Here is a 22,775-nt window from a genome sequence, read left to right as displayed (position 1 = left end):
GTGCCAAGGAAAGAATTGTGTGTTTAGTAAAGCAGCCAAGCTAACTCCACATCACGACAATCACAAAAATGAGAGTTGCACAGTCTAACCTCATTACTGAGATGGCTGATGTGCTTCATCTGTGTTCAGCTCTTTTGGAGAGAGAACACCCATCTGTTCTCCCACTGGGAGAATGATGATATCTAGATGACCCAGAGCAAATTATGTGAGCCTCCAAGATGGAAGGGTGTTGTTCTTCTCTCCACCATCCAGAGTCTGGCACAGCAGGCTCGAATTCCTTGGGGCATCTATTCGTTGGGCCTTGTTCATTGTTTTCTATACCTTGCTCTGAATTTATTAGGAAAAAGTTTTTAACTCCCTGGAGACCTATGAAAGCATTAGATGTCCCCGATCGTTACAGTGAAGGACAGCTCCATTCATCTGATCAAATACATGTGGAAAATGATTAGCTAGTATCAGTTATCATTCATATCAAGAATGATACAAAAATGAAGATGATGTGAGGTCTAAGGTTCAAATCTAGCCTCAGATAATTCCTAGCTGTGTGACCCTAGGCAAGTCACTTGTTCCTAATTGCCTAGCCCTTAATTGGAAGGTAAAGGCTTAAAAAAGAGAGTCATAAAAAACACCTTGTTCCATTGACTTGTTCTACTTCCTCCAAGGGCTTATCCTCACTATTCCCTATTTCAGTATTGTGATGTATCTCTGAGTCAAGTGGATGCCTCCCTTCAATGGTAGAGATTACAATCCAGTCAGACTTCTCTTCCTATACAAGTCTTGTCCAAGCCAGTTCTGATAAATTCTTTCCTACCCTTCTAAGTCTTTTAAGAGGATGTTAGGGAAGCTCCAGGCCATCTATCCTCGGTACCTGGTCCACCTCCCTCTCCAGTGCCACAGAGCTTCTCAGTGATACCCGTAAAGGCAATGACTGAGAAGATGCTTGAGCCTTCTCCTTAAGACAACTTATCACGTACTCTCTCCATTGTCCTTTGGGTCACCTACAATTCTGACTCTTCAGAAAATGTGATGTTCCACAATTCACCACAATAAAGCATCATTAGGAGAATAATGAAGTTGAAAAGCTGGGACTGGAGTCAGGACGCAGCTTGGAAATACTTTCTCATTTTCTATCTTCCAGTCCAAATCCTTCCTCCTTGTCAAACCCAAAGTCAACCCACTGTCTAACTGTACAATTAATCTATTCAAGATCATGTATTAAGTGTCCACTATGGTGGCCAAGGCACAGAAATTACAAAATAAAAAACAAAAACAAAAAGTAGTTGTCTACAAGACTACTAGACTCAAAACTTCCCAGTAGTGAGGGTCTATAGAAGGCACCCATGAGAAATCCCTCATTTTAAAGATGAGGAAATTAAGGCCAAAGCACTAAGGTGATTTGCTCATGGTCAGAAAAATCAGCAGAGTCAACCTCAAAAACAACAGGGAACCCCCTAAACTCATATCCAAAGATCCTTGTGGGCTGCATATTGACTTAGATTTTTGATATAATACTATTTATGTTTTGTTGTATTTTTATTTTCTCCCCAATATTCCCCTTAAATTTTAATCTGATTCAGGCTGAGTGACTCAGACAAAGATGATGAAACTGGTTTTGAATCCACATCCCCAGATGCCAAATCTCATTCTCTTCTGGCTCTACCAGAGCTCAGTGAGTCCAAATTATTTATTTAATGATGTCCAAATGGTTTCCAAATGTCACCTATTGACATTTGCCTTTTTGCATAATTAAATTTTAGAGTTTCTTTCAAATTTTTATTCTTTTGAAGTTCTCTCTAAGTACTGACATGGATACTCATGAAGACCTAGTGCAAAGCCCCAAGCATCTGTGAGTTTATAGACATGGAAATCCCCTTAACCAAGGAGGAGGGATTATCACCCATCAATGACTCAACAGACAAGTCCTGGAGAGTTGTGAATATGAATAGAGTCACCCTGTGGATAGCTGGGTCATGAGCCTCTCTGCCTCCACTGAGATGGTCCTTAGAAGATAGATTGAAAATTCAGCATCAAGGAGTTCCCAGATGAAAAACTCTCTATACCAATATAGACTAGTATCTCTTTTTGAAACTTAATGTCTTCAAAATTTGCCACCAGCACATAGAATTTAAAAGGTTGGCAGAGAATGAACTTGAACCCACATCTCCCTTGTCTCCAAGGCCAGCTCTCCACCCCCTACTAAATGGTGACTTTCCTACAGTATATAGTAGGCACTTAAATGTTTGCTACCTGACTGACTGGATGGCAGGCAGAAGAGGTATACCGAATATCTGACATGTGACTCAGTTAAATTTGACCATCCAAGCAGCATGTCAGAAAGGGAGATGAACACTGAAGATGAGACCTTTCTGAAATATATTTCTTAACTGTCACATTGTTTGATAGAGTATGAGAAATTATCTTCTTTTTGATTTTTTTCTTTTGTCAGTTTTAAGTATGATTTTTAAAATGAACTCGTGGAATTACACCTGATATTGGGTACTGAAGAATCCAGTTGCAATGTCTAAGTGCCCTAACTCCATTGCCTACCTCAAAGTTTAGACTATTAAAACCTGCCATTGGTTATTAAATCTTATGGGACTATAACCAATGTTTGAGTCTAATTCTAGGAAGACTTCAAAGGGGCTGCTAACAAGCCAATGATCAGTGCTGATAAGGGGATGATCACGGATGTCAACAACCCCTGGAGGGGTGATAAATGTCAGTGCCAAAGGGAGGGATCTATCTCAGGGAAGAGGTGGAAGAGCGACTGTTCTGCAGAGTTCTGAGGTAGGTCTCTTCTGACTTAGCCCACGAGACATAAAATATCTTTTTGGGCTCTGACTCCAACTTGCTATTCTTATGACTCTTGTATAGAGCAGAAATCAGACAAGGGGATCACATTCCCTTTTTTATCAGACTTCGTCCATTTTTTTCTTTGGGCATGATGACTTTCAGACATGGCAGAGGGTGGGTAACTGCAATATTGTTGCATCTGACCTACATGATTGGAGGATATAAGCTGCCTCCACTAGACCTTTGATATATATTGGGGATTTGTTATAATTTGTATAATATATTGTCTTTTTTTCCTCTTATTTTTAGGAAAAGTTATTCATATATTATTTGGGTGACTTATTTGATGCATTCTTAAATGAATAATCTAATCATACATCATTTACCAAGTCTAATTATATTCACCACGTTGGAAGAATATTTTATTACCATCAGGTTACGTATAAACTTGTAGTAGGGTTGGATTCTGGGCAGCATCTCATCCTCCTAAGAGGTAATTGTGAAGGTATCCTAAAGGTCCATAGATTAAGATCTTTTTAAAGCAATTTTAAGGAAAAATATCACCAATAACCTGGACCAGGAAAGCAGATCTCCTAGAGATGATACTGTGAGAACTGTCACGATTCCAGATGGACTAAAAAGGTGATGGCAATAGAGGATGTCCCCAAAAGTCAGACATTATAATCATCATGAGACTCTGGGTGCGTCTTTGTATATAATAAACTGAACCATGTGGGGTTGGACTCTCTATCCTCTTCTGTCCTGTCTTCTGAAGAAAACAAAGAAAGAACGGATGGAACAGACCAAAGATACATGCAATTCTATGCCAGAGGGAACAGTTCTGAAATCATTGAAGGATAGAACCATGGGAAGGATGTCTGCTCTGGAATCAGAAAGCCTGGACTCAAAGTCTGACATGAATAATCACTATGTGATCAGGCCTCAGAATCTGGAAAATGAGGGGGTTGGATTAGATAGCGTCTGAGGCCCCTTCCACCACTGGAACTGTAATCTAGGATTTCTCTTGAGATGTCTAGAATATGTGAAATACTTATGGAAAAATCATGGATGCTACTACTGAGGCAGGAAAAAAGGCTTTCAAGATAATCCCTATCTGCCTACCCCAGCCCCTTCTCCTCTGACTCTGCAAAATCTTCATGAGAATACACTATATATAAGCTACCATCATCCTTGATAAAGCCAAAAGAAAAGGGAATGGGCAATTAAGTGTTCAACAAAGGTCTTAACTAGCAAGTACTCAAAAAGTAGAGAGAACCCAAGATTATTTGTCCCTTGGGGGGTGAGGGGAGGGAACAACCTGAATTCAGAACATAAGGAATAGCTGTGGGTCTGGGGATACAGTAAAGCCATTCACATCAATAAGCACATAGAAGATAAAGCAATATCAAACGGTCTATAAGCAATGATGTCAAACTGGAGGGGAGGGAGGGGAATCAGAACCAGAAACACCAGTACATGATGTGTGATTCTAAAGAAGGAAGAAAAAATGAGCCAAAATTTTCCAAAAACCCCTGATGGAGACAGAGGTAGAGAATGAAAAGCCTGGATGTTTTGAGCATTGAAATTAATTTACTTAAATAATAGTTCCAAAGCAATCTTAATTTGCTTGCATTTCTCTTTAATAATAAGTTAATAAAAATCATTTTAAAAATAAAATTCATCTCATATCAAACAAAAATATCATTAAATATTTTCAGGCATTATTGATTACTTAGCACCCACTACCAACTTTTGCACCACCTGCCGCCATCACGAGAGTACAGTAAACAAGAAGAGGCAACCTGAGGCAGAGTGACAGCTAGTATTTTTACCTATTTTATGGATTCCTATTGCAGTCCCCTCTCCCACCCATCAGGGAAAAGTTATGGCTGGATGACTAATACTGATTTTCCGTCCATCTTATGTTCTGTTTCTACCATTGTTTATCTGTTCATTTAGACTCCCTGAAAGTGTATCAAACTTCATAATTACATGGCAAAGAAAACTCCTTTAAAACCTATTTCTGACAAGGGGAGAGGACAAGGGAGGATTATGGGGAGGGAGTGTGAGTTGTGGAGGTACTGTGCAAAGGAAATAGGACATTTGAGAAGGAATATAATAGAAAGAAAGGAAGAGGAGGACATATAGTAAAGAGGAATGGAGGGGATAGATATGCACAGCTAATACCTATGACATTGAGTGTAAATGAGGAGATGAATTCACACATGGGAAGAAAAAAGATGGTAGAAAGAACAAAAAACCAGGACTTGACAAACAAGTTTAGAAGAAGCACACTGAAAATTAAAGATAAACATAGAGTGAAGGTGATGGGGTGGAGCAGAATATATTGTGCCCATTGATGAACATGTGCTAGAGGGGTCTGTTCCTTCCCCCCTCTCCATTGCACCTGAAGACATTTTTTCGCATCACCTGCCCCTCTGCCCATTAGCCCAATGGGAGAACTTCCTTCCTGCCTGGGGTAAGAGGGAAACTTATATTCAATGTGAGTGTACAGTTTGGGCACTTGGCCTCTAAAAGGCTCACCAACACTGTACTACTATGCCTTAGCTGATCTGGAGAAGGTGGGGGTAGCAGTTATGATCTTTGACAGAGTTGGGGCTAAAATGGATATAATTAGAAAGAATGAACAGGGTAACTATAATATATTGGGGGTTATGAATAATGAAGCATTATCCATATTGTATCTGTATGCACCAAGGGTTATAGCATTCAGATTTTTAAAAGAAAAACTAAATGAGATGTAGATGAAAGTAGATAACAAAATAATAATAGAAGGAGGCTTTAACTTTCCCTCTCAGAACTAGATAAATCTAACCAAAAAATAAATAAGAAAGAAGTTAAAGAGATTAATAGAACCTTAGATACGTTAAACATGATAGCTATCTGGAGAGGCCCCACACACCTGCATAAGGCTAGGAGATCTAAGTCTGAGCATACACATAATCCAAACATAGTTTCTTGTGGGACAATAATGGTTTAGAGTGGATAAATAGTCTGCAAAAGCCGTACTTTAACACTCATCATACTATGGAGGTAATCCGACATTCCCAAGATCCTATTGTGGAATTGGAAGAAAAGTTACACTGGGTATGACCAAGCTGGAAAGACTGGGTTTGGGTAAGAACATGGTCCTGGCCATAGATTGGATATGCTTTCTAAAGACCAATCTAGTTAAATATGGCCATGTTAATGTTAACTGAGAATCAGATGGATTAAAATGGTCAAATGAAATGCTGATAAGAATATGAAGAAACAAGCCTAATATTACATTACTAAAATAGCTATGAATTATTTTTAGAAAACAAGATGGAAATACACATTAATAGCTATAAATCTGTTCATACCCATTGATCAAGGGATCTCATTACTAGGATTAGTCCCTAAGAGTTTTATTGAAAGGGTAAAAAACTGTGTATGTATGCAAATATTCATGTGGAAGCTTTGTTTATAATGACAAAATAATTGGAAATAACAGAAATGCAATGATTGGGAGAAACGACTGATTTGATTGTGATATTTAAATGCGATATGTTATGCTGTTATTAGAAGTAATATTGGAAATATATGAAAAGATGCAAAGAGAATAAGTAATGCCTACTACGACTACATTTTTAAAATAGCCACAAAATCAAGAGAAAAAATATCCAAGTAAAACATCCAAAGGGAACTCCAAAGCAGAAGATGTTTATATTAGCACAAATGTAATTTATATATACTTAAACAATTGTAAACAATATGGAATTTATGTTTTTATGCTTCTTTATGCACTTGTTCAGTTAAATGTTTACTCCTCCTTCCCCGTGGTGATATAAAAGCATGTTTTTAATTTTAAAAAATCGAACTGGAAAAAAAATTACTCCATGGCCCACTGGAATGGGGCTGCTGATTTTATCCGCAGGAGTCAGTTCACACCTGGGAATTACACCCTCAGTGTCTGTTTTAATCCTCCTCCTATACTTGAAAATCTTCTCTCTTTTTTTTAGGACATGATGAACACCCACACAAATTCCCCCGCTGCTTTCTAAAGACTTGCCTTTTATTTACTGTCATTTCTTTTTTCAAAATTCCACATGGTCTTGAACACACAAAAGCAAAGTAGAATAATCATTTTAATAGACAGCCTAAAATTTTATCATCTTCTGTGAGAAAAAAGAAAATAAAAAATTGAAAGGGCTTAAAAAAAACCCTCAGGTTTAACTAGGAAAGATGCCATTTGAATTACCTTTGTCTAAAAACCAAGAGATACCACTCTCATTTTATAGCAATCCTAATACATTTTATCATCAATGGCTATGATTTATCACTCCCAAACCCCTACCATTCCCTAAATTGTTTGCCCCAAATCCCTTTCATCCAAAGGGCAGCGGAAGATTTCACTTGGTTGGCTATCTGTTGTCTCTCAAAACCATCAGGCTTTTTGAAGTATGAATAATGCCATCATTACACTGGAAGCAAAGCCATCCTCTGACTAGGGAAGCAGGGCAGGTCCTCCGAATGGTTTACTTCAGACAGATTTCCTCAGTACAAAGAGGCTACAGTACTAACTCATTTTGCCTCCAGCAAATTCATTGGCTCCTACTGGAATACAGATAGTGTTTGTTTTTTGAGACCTATGCCAAGCCCTTTTTGGTGCCTGAATACCAAGCATTACTTAAAGGTGGACCAATACCGGAGGAGAGAAAAGGGTGTTCAGGGGTGGTATGAGAAGAGAATGGATCAATTTCAAGAATCAGCACATTGAATGTTACATGTAAGAGAAGTCAATCTTTCAACGTTCCTAAACGGGGTTAGAGGAGTCTATGCTCTCCTATTCATATGTACATATTTGAGTATTTACTCATTTTCATGTTTTTTCCCCTTCCTGTGCTAATCAAAACAATGACATTTTTTGCCTCTAGACCTCAAGTGAAACATGAGCAGACAAGTCAAGTTACAGCCAAAAACGTTTAAATGTCATTTCAATCTCGTGTTATTTTAAGAGTCCCACCATCGATTTTATAGACTACAGAGCAGAGAAACTAGAGAAAGAGAAGCCACGTACCTGAGTGAAAGAGATGAGAAGGCCATATAAGAAAACATTTTGCTTCTTTACTTCCTTTGCCAAATCCTTCATTTCCCTCAGTTCTTTCATTCTTCCACTAAACGATACAGTTTGGAAATCAAGGAAATGCACCTGCCAAAAAATATAGGGCAAAATAATTAGGGAACCAAACCAGAAAAGGCATTGTTTTTTATGTTTTACTTTTTAAAAAGAGAGAAAATGAACGTTGTTCAAAGAACAGAGGAAAAGTAGGATATTGTAAGTCATTTTCGTGAGTGTGCTTTAACTTCTGCCAGATGATCCAGGCCACCAAAATGTTACCACATGGCCAATGGATCTTTTTGAAAACCCAGGAGGGACAAGATGATGTTATGCCAATTTCCTAAGCTCTAAACCAACTCATCAAAAGAAACTTTAAGGCTGTCCAAATTGTGTTCTGCCTCCTATGAGAGATAGGTTGATATTAAGAAATTCAAAGGATGGACCACCATCAGAAGAAGCTATCACACAACTAGAGGCTCGGCTTTGACTCAGGCGATGAGCTGTCATCTCTCATTCCTAAAACATGACCAATCTACCTTCCTTTGTGGTCGCATGAGTCCTAGATCATCTTTTGTGGCACTCTTCTCAAGCCAGTCATAAGTACTAATGGACTGGATCTATTTATGACCAATTCTGCAATTTTCTGGGTTTTTAATAACTTTTTATTGATGTTTATTTCTTCTGACATCAAAATCATTTCTCAGCGATCCCTCTGTAAAAAAGAGAAGTGTCACTAAGTAGAACAAATCAACACATTGAGCACTTTGGGCAACATGGTGTCCCAGCTGCAATTCACTATCATTCTGCCAAGAAAATGTTCACATCCTTGACCACCAATCCTTCTTCAACCAAAACTATCTTGTATTTATGTTGTCTGTATTTTCCACATTCTTCTATATATGTATGGTGTCCCCCTGGCAAATCATAAGTTCCCGAGGGCAGGGACTGGTTCGTTTTTGTTTCTGCATCCCCATGAAGTGGCACAAAGAAGGAGCTTCATAAATGCTTGAGGATTTATTGATTGGAGCCAACATTGGCTACTACGTTGATGAGGTTTCCAATATATGCTGCAATGTTGTTTCTTTTCTTTCTCCAAGATTGTGTTCACTGTGAATTTTGGATTCCTGGTTCTGTTCAATTTATTCTGCATCCTCTCACAAAGATCTTTATAAATTTCTCTGAATTCTTCATAGCTATTGTCTCTAAGTTTAAGATAACATTTCATTACTTCACGTGCAACAGTTTATTTAGTCATTCCCCGACTGATGGGTACCCATTTTGCTTCATTTCTTTGTTAGAGGAAAAATGCTACTATAAATATTTTCATATATATGGAACCTTTCTCTATGTCCTAGCTGTCTTGAATATGCCCAGTTTATTACTATAGAGCCAAAGGATTTTTGTAGTTGAGGGAATCTGAATCCATTATGTATCCATAGCCAGTGTAGCTGAATCCATTATGATTCCATATATTTTTTCTAGAAGTTAGAACTCCCAATTCTACCTGCAAAGGCGACAGAGCTCTTGTCTTAACCATCCCCTTTAACATAGAATATTTTTGCCTTTTGTCATTTTCTCACCCAAGTCTTCATTACCCTTTGGTTCCGTTTCAACTGTTTTCATCCAAGATCGTTGAAGTCAATGATTTACGACCACATCATTTCATCAGGATCTATTTGCCGTAAAGAGAACGCTCTTGTAGCAACCAGTCATCTTGTGTCCACAGTTTTCCTCATGTAACCTTCTTCCTTCCTCCTAATGAATTCTGGACTTGGCTCTTTGCCTAGCCAAGATGCTTATATTTACAAGCAGTGGAGGTATTTCATGAGCTTTGTTTTCTATTTGTGGATGGCTAGCGAGCCCACTATCCTTCACAGTGTTGTTGACAAGTGAGGAGACCTGGTTTTCCTAGACTAAATTAATTAATACAAAAGGAAGAAGGATTTGGGGAGGACCTCGCAATGAACAAAACCTCTTTCTCTTCTTTTTAATCTGAGCAGACATCTTCCACGAGAAAGAAGAGTATACGCGCTTTATCCCTGGACAAAGTCACCAGAAGAACAGCATCTACTTACGTAATTTTAACATCGATGTGAGAATCACTCTGAGGGGAGCCTTCAGGCACAGACATGATTTTAGGAAGTCAAATGCTTTTTCTACATCAGTGAATGTTTTGCTGCTAGGACAGTGGAATACATGGAAGTGGATGGAGCTTCAAAGAACAAAAAAAAGGGCTAAATTATAAAATTTTTAAAAAAGAACAAAAAAGGGTCACTAAAATTTTTATAAAATTAAAATAAATGAATAAAAGCTAGAGGGGCATCTTTCAGCTGTGTCACAATGAAGAAGAGGTCCCTGATCCAGATCCACCAACCAGGGAGCCCTGAGTGCCTACTCTAAGCCATTCACTGAGCTAAACATGGGGTCTTGAAAGACAAAGCAAAACAGTCCCTGCCCTCTGGGAGGCTCCAACCCAAGACACTGGAAAGGATGGCAATAATGGCTGTGGGCAGATATGGGGAGAGGGGCTGGACCTGCCCCAGGAGAGGAAACTCCTTTTCCCATGGAAGGCTGGCAACTTCTATGGAACTGCTACTCTGGGAGAGAGCCCATTGGTGCCAGGACAGCACCCATGACCACACACAGTCAGGATGGATCAGAGGAAGGACCCAAAGTCATGATTTTCTGCCTCCAAACAGGTCTCAGTCTATGATGCCATGAAGCCAAGAAGCTGGGGCGATGATTCTATGTCATAATGGAAAACACCTTCAGAGAAGTTAATTCCCATAGCCTTCGTGGCCATGCCAGACAGACAAGATCCTGTAAAACAGTAATAATCAAAGAGCTAACTCCAAGTTCTTTTTTTTTTCTTTTTTTTCCTGGGCTCCTCCATTTTTCAAGAACAGAGTTTGCTGCGTCAGACTCTGTATTGACAGGATCAAAGCAGTGAGCATGTCACAAACTGCTGGGGTCTCAGTTTCCTCATTTCTAAAATAAAGGGTGTGGGTTCAAGATCCGTAAAACCTGACAAATCCCTCCAGCTTTCAGCTTCAGCATTCACCAAGCCTCTTCAATAAGTATTTTCCAGGCACCGAGTGCTGAAGAAGGGCTTGGGGAAATGGCAAAGAGCAAAGGGCCCCACAGAGCCAACACTTGAGTCACAGGAAGGGGCCATTTTTCTAAAAATCCCTTTTTAGCAGAATCAAGCTCAGAGTTTTGTTTTTTGGTTGTTGCTTTTTTTAAACATGTTCTTCCTACTACCATGGAATTCAGTTTTTTGTTGTTATTGCTAACCTATGAGCTTCTACACACACCAAATGCTCAGGTGTTACATGAACTCACTGGGGAAAAAATGAAGATTGAAGTATTGAGGTCAGTCCATGAGTCAGTCAAAAAGCATTTACTAAGCGAAGTACCTGCTAAGTGCCAAGCACTGTTCTCAGTGCCTGCACTAGGAAGACACAAAAGACAGTCCATGTCCTCGAGGAGTCCACCATCTAAAAGGAGGCACAAGCAAAATAATGGGTACAATCAAGCCATATACAGGCTAAATTGGTGGTGGTGGTAGTGGTGATGTTCAGCCATTTCAGGTGTGTCCGACTCTGACTCTTCCTGACCCCCTGGAGGTTTTCTTGGGAAAAGCACAGAACTGGTTTGCCATTTCCCTCTCGGCTCATTTGATAGTTGAGAAAACTGAGGCAAACAGGGTGACTTGCCCAGGGTCACCCAGCTAGTAAAGATCTATGGCCAAACTTGAACTCGGGACTCTTTCTGACTGCAGTCCCAGTGCTCTATCCATGGCAACACATAGCTTCCTACAGGATTTATAAGAAATCATTAAAAGAGAGAAAACATAAGAATTAAGAAGGCTTAGGAAAAGCTTTCCTACGGAAGATGGGATTTTAGGAAAAGTCACCCCAAATACCTTATTCAGCCCTCACTGAAGAGGCTCTTAAATGCTAGAAGTGCTGGTCAGGTACAGAGGGGGTTCTCTGGGGTCTTAAGGGTCTCCCACAGTATAGAGATATAACTCACTTTCAAAAGAAAATCCTGCCCTTCTGTCTTGGAGTCAATACTGCCTATTGGATCCAAAGCAGAATGGTGGTAAGGGCTGGGAAGTGGGGGATTAAGTGACTTGCCCAGGGTCACCCAGCTAGTAAGGGTCTTGAACCAGATTTAAACTTAGGGCCTCCAATCTCTAGGCCTGGCTTTCAATCCACTGAGCCACCTCACTGCCCCCCAGCACAACTCACTTTAATAGAGGATTGGGCAGGTTTTTATGAAGAAGACAAAGGGAATGATTGCAGAGAAATGGGGAAAGCTCTCGCTCAGGGCAGCTGTCTCGGGCTCCAGATACCAGGACTTCCCTCTCTAAGAGAAACTTCCTTGCTGGAGACTCGTAGGACTGGGTATTGGGAACCCAAAGTCAGCCTTCCATTGCATCCCATGTGGCGCCATTAGGCCTGCCCATTCCCCTCTCACACCTTCATCAAGCACGACTACAAAGCTGAGTCGCTCATAGAGTCCTAAGATAGGAATAGATGGTAATAAAGACAAAAAAAGTTCATTTTCTTTTCATAAGCATTGGCTAAGTGGGTCCCTGTGCTGCTGATGGGGAAGGGAATACTGGTTAAACCCTTAACATATGGTTTGCTTCTTGGCAGTGTGGGTGGGCAAATCCGAGCACAAAAGGGTAAGAGAAGGCCCCTCTCTTTGCCCACGCTATCCCCCCATGGGTCATCTCTGCTCATTGCCACAGATGCTTTGCATTTGCCTAGAAACCATTAAATAAATTATTGGTCCCACGTGGATATCCCTTAATTATTTACATGTTCCAAGAGTGCTTGTCACATGTCCCTGAGGACAGGTACATTAATTAGAGAGGCAAAAATTAATTATCAGAAACAAATGCTTTAATCAGTCAAGAACATTCCTCACTCTCTGCATTCAACACTTATTCCCTAGTACAACCCACAACAAAAGCCCAAGTCTTTTATCAGGAAGAGAAATAGATCTACGGTTGGCATGGCTAAGGACAAAGTCTATTAGCTTAAGCAGCAATCCTAAGGTATACACTGCTTCCTATCCACCAAGGGGGAAGGACTGGGGCAAAAACTTTAAAAAAGGCAGTGCTCTGGAAACCATCCAGGGCTAAGTTGAGAGGAAGGGATTGGTAGAAAGAGATCCAAGCAACGCAAGTCAGTGGTTTGTCCAAACAAGTTTCTGAATATGCCTAGAAAGATGAATGACAAGGATAGAGAGAGCCTTCATCTCCTAGGCTGGCCTCTTCCTGCCTGCAGGGAACAGAGGGAAACACTTTCAGCAGCTCCTCCCATTGGTCCCCTCACCTGAGCTGCCTAACACTGAGAGACTCTCTCCTGAGACCAACCTCCCAGGAATCTGGGTAACCCATCTGGACTTGCTCGTTTATCACCGACTGACAAACTCACACTTGCTCATACCCTGCCATCCTGGGGCTGTTAAACCTCTGGTTCTCTTTCTACAGATGCTATTTTCTACCACCCACAACCCATTCACATCATCCCTTTCAGACCAAGCCCTGCAATGGCCCCTTCCACCCCCTCCAAGGTTACCCATCCCATCCCCTGTGCTCTCTGTGATGGCAGGGGAAAAAAAGAGCTTCCCTCTTAAATATCTTCCTTTCTCATGCCTTTCATCTATCTTTCTCCCAGAGACCCCACTCCTCCCTGATGACATGGCCCCCCTGGCCTCCCTGCCCAGCACTGCATGTGCCTTTACTCATTCCTTTGACTCATTTACAGGTCAAGCTGGGATGGGGGAGGAGTGGAATGCTCCCTCTCCCCTTTGCCACTGCTGTTCCTCTCTCTAATATTGATCCCTAGAGACTTCTCTTCCTCTGAGAATTCCTCAATTCTTATTGATCATCTCATGAGAACACTGGCCACTACTCTACTGTCCTCTATGATGTTTTCCTTTTCTTAGTGCATTTGATGTCTAGCTCATAGTCTTCTCTCCTTTTCAACTCTCACCCATCCATTAGGAGACTTCAACAAACCTATATTGAAACATACTAACCGTTCTGTTCCTCAGCTTTCCAATTTCCCATGATCTGCTCCTCCACTGGACCTCAGCTACACAGTAAGATCATCATATTGCTTCTCTTATTAGCTGGCAAGATGTCTAGTCATCATGAACTACTTCCTTGTTTATGAACTCAGGAAGTCCCTAAGTCTGTACCTAAATCCTTTGTCCCCGTATTCTACTGCCAATCCCTGTAAAGCCTTACACTTGGATTACTCCCACATCCACTGTCCTTGGTCCTATTTGCATGCTGCTAAATGAAGGTAGAGAAAATCACAAACCCGTGTTGAATGGATCCACTGAATATTTGTTACCTAATCTCAAGTAGGCCCTCATTGCAGCAAGGTAATCCTTTCATACCTCCCTGACTGGTGGTCTGCCTCACTCTCCATGGTAGCTTTTCCAAACGTTGTCATCCTTCCTCAAACTTCCTACTGTTTCTCTTCCCCACCCTCTTAGCTAAGAGCATTTCCTCATATTTCACTGAAAACACTGAGACCTTCTCCCCATTTGAAATCCTTCAGATGTATTCTGCCATCATCTCCTCTTTCAACTCCATTTCTCATGAAGAGTTGGTCCTTCATGCCAGAAAAACCCTTCTGTGTGCATAAGTGCGCCCATTCCACTCCATCTTCTCCAGTAGATTGTCCCCTTTATCATCTTCATTCACTTTTACTTGATTTTCCCCACTGGCTAATTCCCTTCTGCCTGCAAATATGCCTGTGTCTGCCCCATCCTTTAAAAAACAAAAACAATGCTCCCTTCATCTATCTTTTCCAACTAGCTATTTTCCCTTCTGTGGATTGATTCCTTGAGAAAAGTGCCTTCCATAGGTGCCTCCACTTCCTTTCCTCTGACTCTTCTTTGAGTCTCATCTTTCTGGCAGCCAGTGTCAATACTCCTCCAAAAATACTCTCTTCCAAGTTAGTAATGCCCTCTTAATCACTAAACCCAATGGCCTTTTCCCTATCCTCATCATTCTTGATCTCTCCACATCCTTTGGCATTACTCTTATCCTTAACACTCTCTTCTCTCCAGGTTTTGGATCTTCTCCTGCCTACATTACCATTCCTTTTTAGCTGGATCTCATTCAAACCATGCCAAGAAAATAACTCTGGGTGTCCCACAGGGCTCTGTCCACTTCTTCTTTTCTGTATCTATTCTATTTCACTTGGTGATCTCATCAGTTCCCCTGGATTTACTCTAGGCTGATGATTCTCAAATCTACTTCTCTATCCCTAAACTCTTTCCTTCCCTTCAACCTTCTTATCTTCATTTGTCTATTGGATGTCCTGAAATAGATGTCCTATTAGATACTATAAACTCAATACATCCAAAAGTGAACTCATTACCTTTCCTGTAAAAGTCTTCCTTCTTCCCAATTTCCATATTATTTATTGAGGGTACCACAATCCACACAGTCCCCCAGGCTCAAAACCTACATGCTATTTTTGACTCTTCACTCATGTCCCACATCTCCCCATATTCTTTTCAAAGTTAATTTGATTGGAATTTTTTGTTGCTTTTACCTCACATTTATTTCTGAATATGTCTCTCTCTCTTCCCTCCTCTCATCAGAGTCCTCTCTTATACAGTGATTTTAAACAAGGGAGGGAAAAGCAATTTAGAAAATGTAACCATATCAGTTATGATTGAGAGTCTTCCTTATTCCAGATATCATCCTCTCTCTTCCAAAAGGGGGGGAGGTACATTTTCTCATCTCTTTTCCAGGGTGAAGTTTGGTCACCATAATCCCACAGCTCTCAGTTTTGTTTTGTGACTGTTGTTTCTTTGTGGATTAGACTAATCGTCATGAATATTCTTTTCCTGACTCTGTCATTCCTACAAGTATTCCCATGCTTCTCTGAATATTTCATGTCACTTTCCCATGGAAGAGTAAGATTCCATTACATTCATGTAACACCATTGCTTTGGGGGGGGGGGGCAGGATTCGGTGGCACTATGGATACTGTGCCAGGCCTGAAGTAAGGAAGACTATCTTTCTGAGTTCAAAGCTAGCCTCAAGCACTAGCTGAATGACCCACAGCAAGTCACTTAACTCTTTTTGTCTCAGTTTCCTCATCTGTAAAATGTACTGGAGAAGAAAATGGCAAAACACTCCAGTATCTCCGCCAAGAAAAGCCCAAATAAGATTATGAAGGATTACATATTACTGAAAAATGACTCAACAACACCATTGGTTTAGCCATTCCCCAACCAATCAGTTGACATCTGTTTTGTTTCCAGTTCTGAGCTACCAAAAATAAATGTTGCTGTAAATATTTTGGTATATAGGTGACTTTTCTGGTTTTGACTCCCTTAGAGTATATGCCTAAGAGGAAGATCTCTGGGGCAGAGCACATGGGCATCTTAATTATTTTATTTAAGTCACTTCAAATTACTTTCCAAAATGGTTGAGCCAATTTACAGCTCTAACAGCAATGTGCATGCGCCCATCTTTCTGTAGCTCTTTCAGCATTGTCTGTTTCCACCATTCCTCTGTCCATTTGCTAGGTGTGAGATAAAAATTCAATTATTTAAATCTGCACTTCTCTTATTACTAGTGATTTGGAGTGGTCTGTTATATGATCACTAAGAGGTTTTTTTCTACTTTTGAGAACTTTTATTCCCATCTTTTGGCCATTCTTCCACTGGGGAATGGTACTTTTCCATATACAACAAGTACTTCACAAGATAAAAATTAGCCAGTGCATTTACCAAACATGTAATATCTGCTTGGCTTGAGCATGGGAAAGGGCCTTCGGGAATTTTTCAGATGAGGAATATGGCATCCTGAAAAGGAAAATGGCATCCCCAATATAACCCTCCCATTTTATGACAGTTAAAACTATAACACCAACTGTTGACTTCTGGACCCATGACCTATCTACTAAGCTGAGTCACCTCCCAGAAAGAATTTAACATTGCTTATAAAGAAATGAATAAATCATAAATTAAGCATTTCCTTGTATTGTTTTGCATGGTATTTTTTCAGAATCGTATTATGATTCTTAAGAGTATATTATATCCAAAGTTGTTAATTAATTAATGACTACTGAAAGAAAATTTCTATTCCCCTCAAAGCTATGCCATCTGTGGCAAATTTTCTGAGTTAAAAGTTGAAAGAATTCAAATACTTCCCAGTGATTAATATGAGGCATTAATTTGTTTGGCCAACTACTCATCTACAACCCATAAATCAATTCCCGTACTACTTGGGAACATTTGTTAAAAATGGTGTTTAAGAAGATTGAAATCCTGAATATATACAGATAAAACAACTAAAATTGAGACAGAAAAACCTTCAATTCATTTGGTTCATGGCAAAGTTTTTCTATATGGGAACAACAGTGTCACCTATGAAAAAATGCAAGTTTCTACATCTGAAAATGTGCTTATTGCCAACAAGCAATTACGTTAATTTATTACTAAGGTTATCAGCAGAGCATCTAAGTCGTGAAAATTTAACCTGGGGTCCAGTTCTGGATTTTTAAAAAATATTTTAGTAATTGTATTTCAGTGTGTTTGCAATCCCATCTATTTATGCATTTAAGAACAGGATTCTGAGAAGGGGCCCAATATTCAGAAAAGGTTAAGAACTCCTCATGTATGTCAACATTTGCAAGGCATTAACTGCAAAATTTAAAAGATTAATGTCCTTGGCATTAATCCAAAATTAAATATTCCTCATTTGTTTACAATAATGGAAAAATCCCCTCATTTTCCTGTTTATACTTTAAATGCCATCATTTTCTGCCCATTTTAAAAATGTTATTTTCTGCTTTAACTCCTTTTGTTAATGTAGAATTTTTAAAGGAGGAAAAGAAAAGGTTACTAAGGGAGGAGCCATGGTTGAGGCGTGCCAGAAAGCACAAAGGGCTGAGAAACATGCCCAAGATCAGAATGGGGCCAGAAAGAAGCTGTTTTGGTCCAGATTCATAGAATTCATAGAATGCCTTTCATCATTTTATCCAGCCTCTTCAACTGCAGCAGCCTCAGGAGTTGAGCAAGACTTGACAGCAGGAGTTCGGCAAGAAAACACCATAATCTATGTCTTTAATGAATAATGCTTGGAAATGATCAAATAAAATATTTAAAAAAAGAAAAGAAAAGAAAACACCATAAAACAGCACAGAATCAAACATTTCTAATATTGCTGATTTTTTAAAATTTCACAGGATTAGCAACTTCTTAACAACTCAGTCAAAAGGCATAAATACAAGTTCAAGAGCTATGAAGAAGTTAATAAAATCAGAATAAAATCTTTAAGTGAAAAAGAAAATTCTTCCCCACTCTAATGCCTCCACCACTACACCAGAAGATCAGTCTTAATTTTGCCTTGATGGTCAATTTGGCCTAATGTAGTCTAGTGGCCCAAATCATGTCACACTCAGGTTCCACCATTTCCTATTTCCTGTCACCCCTGATCGAAATCCCTTGAGTTTCATCCAATAGATTGCTTCCCACAATCATTCCTCTCTACTCAGGGTCTCCCTAAATTATGGCTCCTTCCTTGCAATAAATGTATCTTTCTTTTCCTTAAAAATCTCTCATTTGAACCTTCCCATTCCTCTTCAAGGTAGTTTTCTCTTCTTCCCCAAGTCAAATTCTCAGGAAAAGCCACTAATATTTATTGTCTCTACATCCCCTTCTGTTCCTGCTCAGCCATCTTCAATATGGCTTCCAACTTCACCACTCACCTGAAACCATTTTCTCTAAAGTTATCGTGTATCTGCCATATCCACTGACCCTTTCTCAATCCTCAATCTTCTTGACTTCTCTGTAGCTTTCGCCACCATGAATGACCTTTGCCTGGTTGCTCTCTCCTTCCTGGGTTTTTACTAACATTGTTCTCTCTTGGTTCTTTTCTCCTAGCCATCTGCCTACTCTTTCTCAATCTCTTTACTGCATAGGAGGCATTCTCCTATGTCTCCTAGCTGGAAATGTTCTTCAGGGCTCTCTCCAGCTGCTCTTCTCTTTCTCTCCTCTTACTTTCAGTCATCTCAACTCTCATGAATTTAATTATAATTTCTATTCACAAGAAATTAAGATCTATAAAGCCAGTCCGAGGTACTCCTCAGAGTTCTTCAGTATCACATTACAAAAGACCTATTAGACCTTTTCATCTGTATGTCACATGGGTAACAACCCCCTTTTTCCTTCCCACAAACCAGCTCTACTTCTAAATTTCTCCATTTCTGTGGAGGGCAAACCAATAATCGCAGAGTCATTTTTTCTTCTCAAATTCAATTTCTGACTCCCCCAATTCAATCAGATTCCAAGTTTCTGTCTCCAAATCTCTTTTATCCATCCGCTTCTCTCCACTCACACAGCTATCATCAGCTTCATTCAGGCTCTCATTGCCTCTCAGTTGAACTACTGCAATCTTCTTTAATCAGACTCCCTGTCCCAAGTCTCTTCCCAATGAAAACCATTCTCCATACACTTGCCAAGTGTCCCACACAACACTCCATTATCAACTAGCTCCATGTTTCTGTCTTCACTATCCCCTAGATCTGGAACACTTTCTCTCCTAAAACACCCCAAATCCTTCCAAAGCTCAGTCCAAATACCAACTTCCACAGGTGGCTTTTATTGACTACACTGCCCAAAGGCGAGTGCATCACCATAATTAACTTGAATGTGCCTCAAACATATTTTGTATATATTTCTTTGTGTGTATTGTATCTCCTTATTAACTATAAGCTCCTTGAGGGTGAGTATCTAATTTTTGTTTCTGTACTCCCCCCTGATTAGTATAGTGACTGGCACATAGTAGGTGCTTAATAATTAATTGATTGATCTGGATCCATCACAGGACCAGGTCAGCCATAATTAATTCAAGTTTGTTTATACATTTTAAAAAATAAAGTCATTTACAAAATGGTTAAAGTCCTTTACAAATACTGAGTCTCATCAACCCACCTCTCACTGACTATAGCTCTTGCTGTACTCTACGTGATACCAAAGAAATTTGGTAGCTATTATTGGCCTCACAGGGAGCCCAGAATGTACTTGAAGGGGAAGAGCAAACACCCGTGAAATACTTTGTCAACAGGACTATGGAGTATACTCAGCATGCCCAGGGGTACTAAAGGATAAATAGGAACAAGACCTATTCAATAGATAAGTATCAGGACTTCTTGGGTGAGGGAACTCTCTCTACCAGTGCAGTCTGGCACCATCTGTTATTTACAGCCTAGGACACTGAGGGGTTAGAGAATTGCCCAGTCACCTAGCCAGTATGTGGCAGAGGCAGAAACAAGGTCTTCGTGGTTCAGAAATGGGTCCTTTATGCTCTAAATGAAAAAGCCTCCAAATCCTAACATTCCACTCAAATAGTCGAGGGAGAATGAGAAAAGAGGAAGGAGAGGGGAGAAGCTATTGGTCCCCCTTTCTGCCCACACTCTTACTTCTCTCTTTTTCTCTTCTCTTCCTAAGCTTTCCAACTCTCCTCCATCCCCAGTAGAAAAGGGTGAAAGAGGGCATACCCTGTCTTGGAGGACTACAATATGGGCATCATGACCAGAGCAGCTGGGTCAAAGGAAGGGAAGATGAGATTTTTAGCCAATCAACCAAGGATTTTAATGTTGCCATCAAGGCCTCTTGAGATATGACTTCTCAATTCCCACCAGAGAAACTTGAAAAATAGGCAAAGTTTTGTCTTTATCACTCTGTGGCCCCCTGCCTCCTCCTCTCAGAAGGGATTCTCTGGAAGTCCAAAGTACCTTGACCCACAAAGGGTAAAAGGATTTTTGATGGGGGAGGGAGGTTTAGAGATCAGCTCCTCTGACCCCTTTCCTTTCCTCTTCTTTTTCTACTCCAAACTGTTCTCAACCCAATTAAAACTTCCATTCCCTCTGTGCTAGGAATTGATCTGATTGCCTGATTAAAGTCAAGCAGGATGAGGTCCATTTGCATTTTTTAAAAAGCAGCTCTAGGGAAGCTTTGCTTCTGAATTTATTTACACACAAAATGAATCTCCAGCAAATGAGTTATTTCTGAACATAACTTTCTGCTTCTCCCTGCCTAATTTATCTGTTCAGTCCCACTCAGGGGCCCATTAATGAAGCAAAGTCATTAGAGAGAAATGGCGCTGGCTGGGTGCTGAACTACAAATGGCAAAAGCCATGAAAGGTCCTTTGCTTGATATGGTAGTGTAGTACAGACAGGCAAAGCCAGCTTCATGTTGGATGGCCGGACCTCAACTATCTGATACAACCCCAAAGACACAAGCAAAACCTCCAAATTCAATGTGCAAGAGGGTATAACAAGAGATAAAATCAATAACCAGAAGATCAGACAGGACCGGGTGAGTGGTTGACATGTCTTGTCACTGGATAGCACTAGTTCTAATGGCCAACCCATCAGGAACCAATGCCAAAAAGCACATCAGAAATGGCCTTCATGGGATCAGCCAATAACTATTCTTTGGAGGAGGGCGTAATTATTTTTTTTTAATGAACAGAAATCTATTTTCTTTCCTAATTCCTACCTTATTGAAGAAAAGAAAGAAATTCCTTGTAGCAATTCTTCATAGTCAAGTAAAACAAATTCCCACACTTATTGTGTGTTTGCTGCCCCCTAAACCCATCACCTCAGTGGAATGGCTAGCATGTTTCATCGTCAGTCCTCCAGAATCATGGCAGCCCATTGCACTGATCACAGTCTTACAGAGTTCAAAGTTGATTAGATTATCTCCCCAGTGTTGTGGTTGTATAAATTATTCCCCTGCTCTTGCTCATTTCATTCTTCATCAATGTATAAGTCTTTAAATTTATTGATTTTTATCACATGGGCATTATAGCATAAATTGTTCTTATCAATTTGGGAATGGCTCTTACTCTTCTAAATGTAAATCAGATCCTCAGATATCTTAGAAATTAGACTCTTAACAGGGAAACTTCATGAACAGACTTCTCAATTATGGATTGCTTTTCTTTTAATCTTGGAATTACTGGATTTTCAATTTTGCAAAATCTTTTTTAATTTTATGGAATCAGATTGATCAGTTCTGCCTCCTGTGATCCATTCTATCACTGTCTGGTCACAAACTCTTCTCCAAACCATAGACCTGCTCAGTTTTATGTACATGCAGAAGCAAATGAATCCAGTAACCTAATGTCTGATAAACACAAAAATCCTAAAAATTGGCAAAAGGACTATTTGATTAAAAAGAAAAACTATTGAGCAAAACTGTACAGAAATATGGAAGAAAATAAGTTTGGCCAAACATCACACAGCTTGTACCAAGATAAGCTCCAAATGAGCACGTAACCTAGATTTGTCTTTTCTATATCTTGCTTGTGTATGTGTTATTTGCTTGTTGTCCCACCTATGGGTTTGTAAACTAGAGGGAAAGGCCTGTCTCTTGTCTGTGTTTTCCCAGGGCACAACACAGTACCTGTACATAGTAGGTGCGTATAAACATGAGCTGACTGGTTGACAGAAAAGATCACATCCTAACCAAATTAGAAACCCAGCTTCTTTTTTAATTATCTGGTTCCCTGACAACATCTCTTACTCCTGTGCTTTTCTGGAGCCAGTCTCTCCGTGGTTAAATGCTCCAGCTTGCTCACATGAGATATTCATTTTCAACTGTTAGACATTGGCACTGGAGGAAAAATGTTATACTTAGGCTCATGGAGAAGGTTGGGTCATTAAAGGAGCATTGCCATTTCCTGAAGGCAATCCAGCCTGTTATTGGCTTTCTATATTGTCTGGGTCTAGATGAGTATCAATTAGTATTCACTAACCCCACAGGGTCACTTAGGTGGCACAGTGGATAGAACTCCCAAGTCTGGAGTCAGAAAGA

The 22,775-nt window shown here is 40.0% G+C and overlaps 1 protein-coding gene across 7 annotated transcripts in view; it reads right to left on the bottom strand.

The window, feature by feature from the left end:
• The window catches only part of CRPPA (CDP-L-ribitol pyrophosphorylase A), a 249,321-nt gene that overhangs the window by 95,737 nt on the left and 130,809 nt on the right, over positions 1-22,775 (bottom strand). For all 7 annotated transcript variants that reach the window (XR_473753.3, XR_473754.3, XR_008912541.1 and 4 more), the window contains exon 9: positions 7,856-7,987. Coding sequence is in view for 4 of the 7 variants with exons in the window: in XM_007505429.3 (XP_007505491.1) it covers positions 7,856-7,987 (132 nt within the window). In the remaining 3 variants the exon portion in view is untranslated. The remainder of the gene's footprint in view (positions 1-7,855; positions 7,988-22,775) is intronic.

The sequence above is a fragment of the Monodelphis domestica genome, chromosome 5 (genome assembly GCF_027887165.1).
Source record: "Monodelphis domestica isolate mMonDom1 chromosome 5, mMonDom1.pri, whole genome shotgun sequence".
NCBI classification, from domain to species: domain Eukaryota; kingdom Metazoa; phylum Chordata; class Mammalia; order Didelphimorphia; family Didelphidae; genus Monodelphis; species Monodelphis domestica.
Note: the sequence above shows the minus strand (reverse complement) of the source record. Positions and strands in the feature narration are given on the sequence as shown.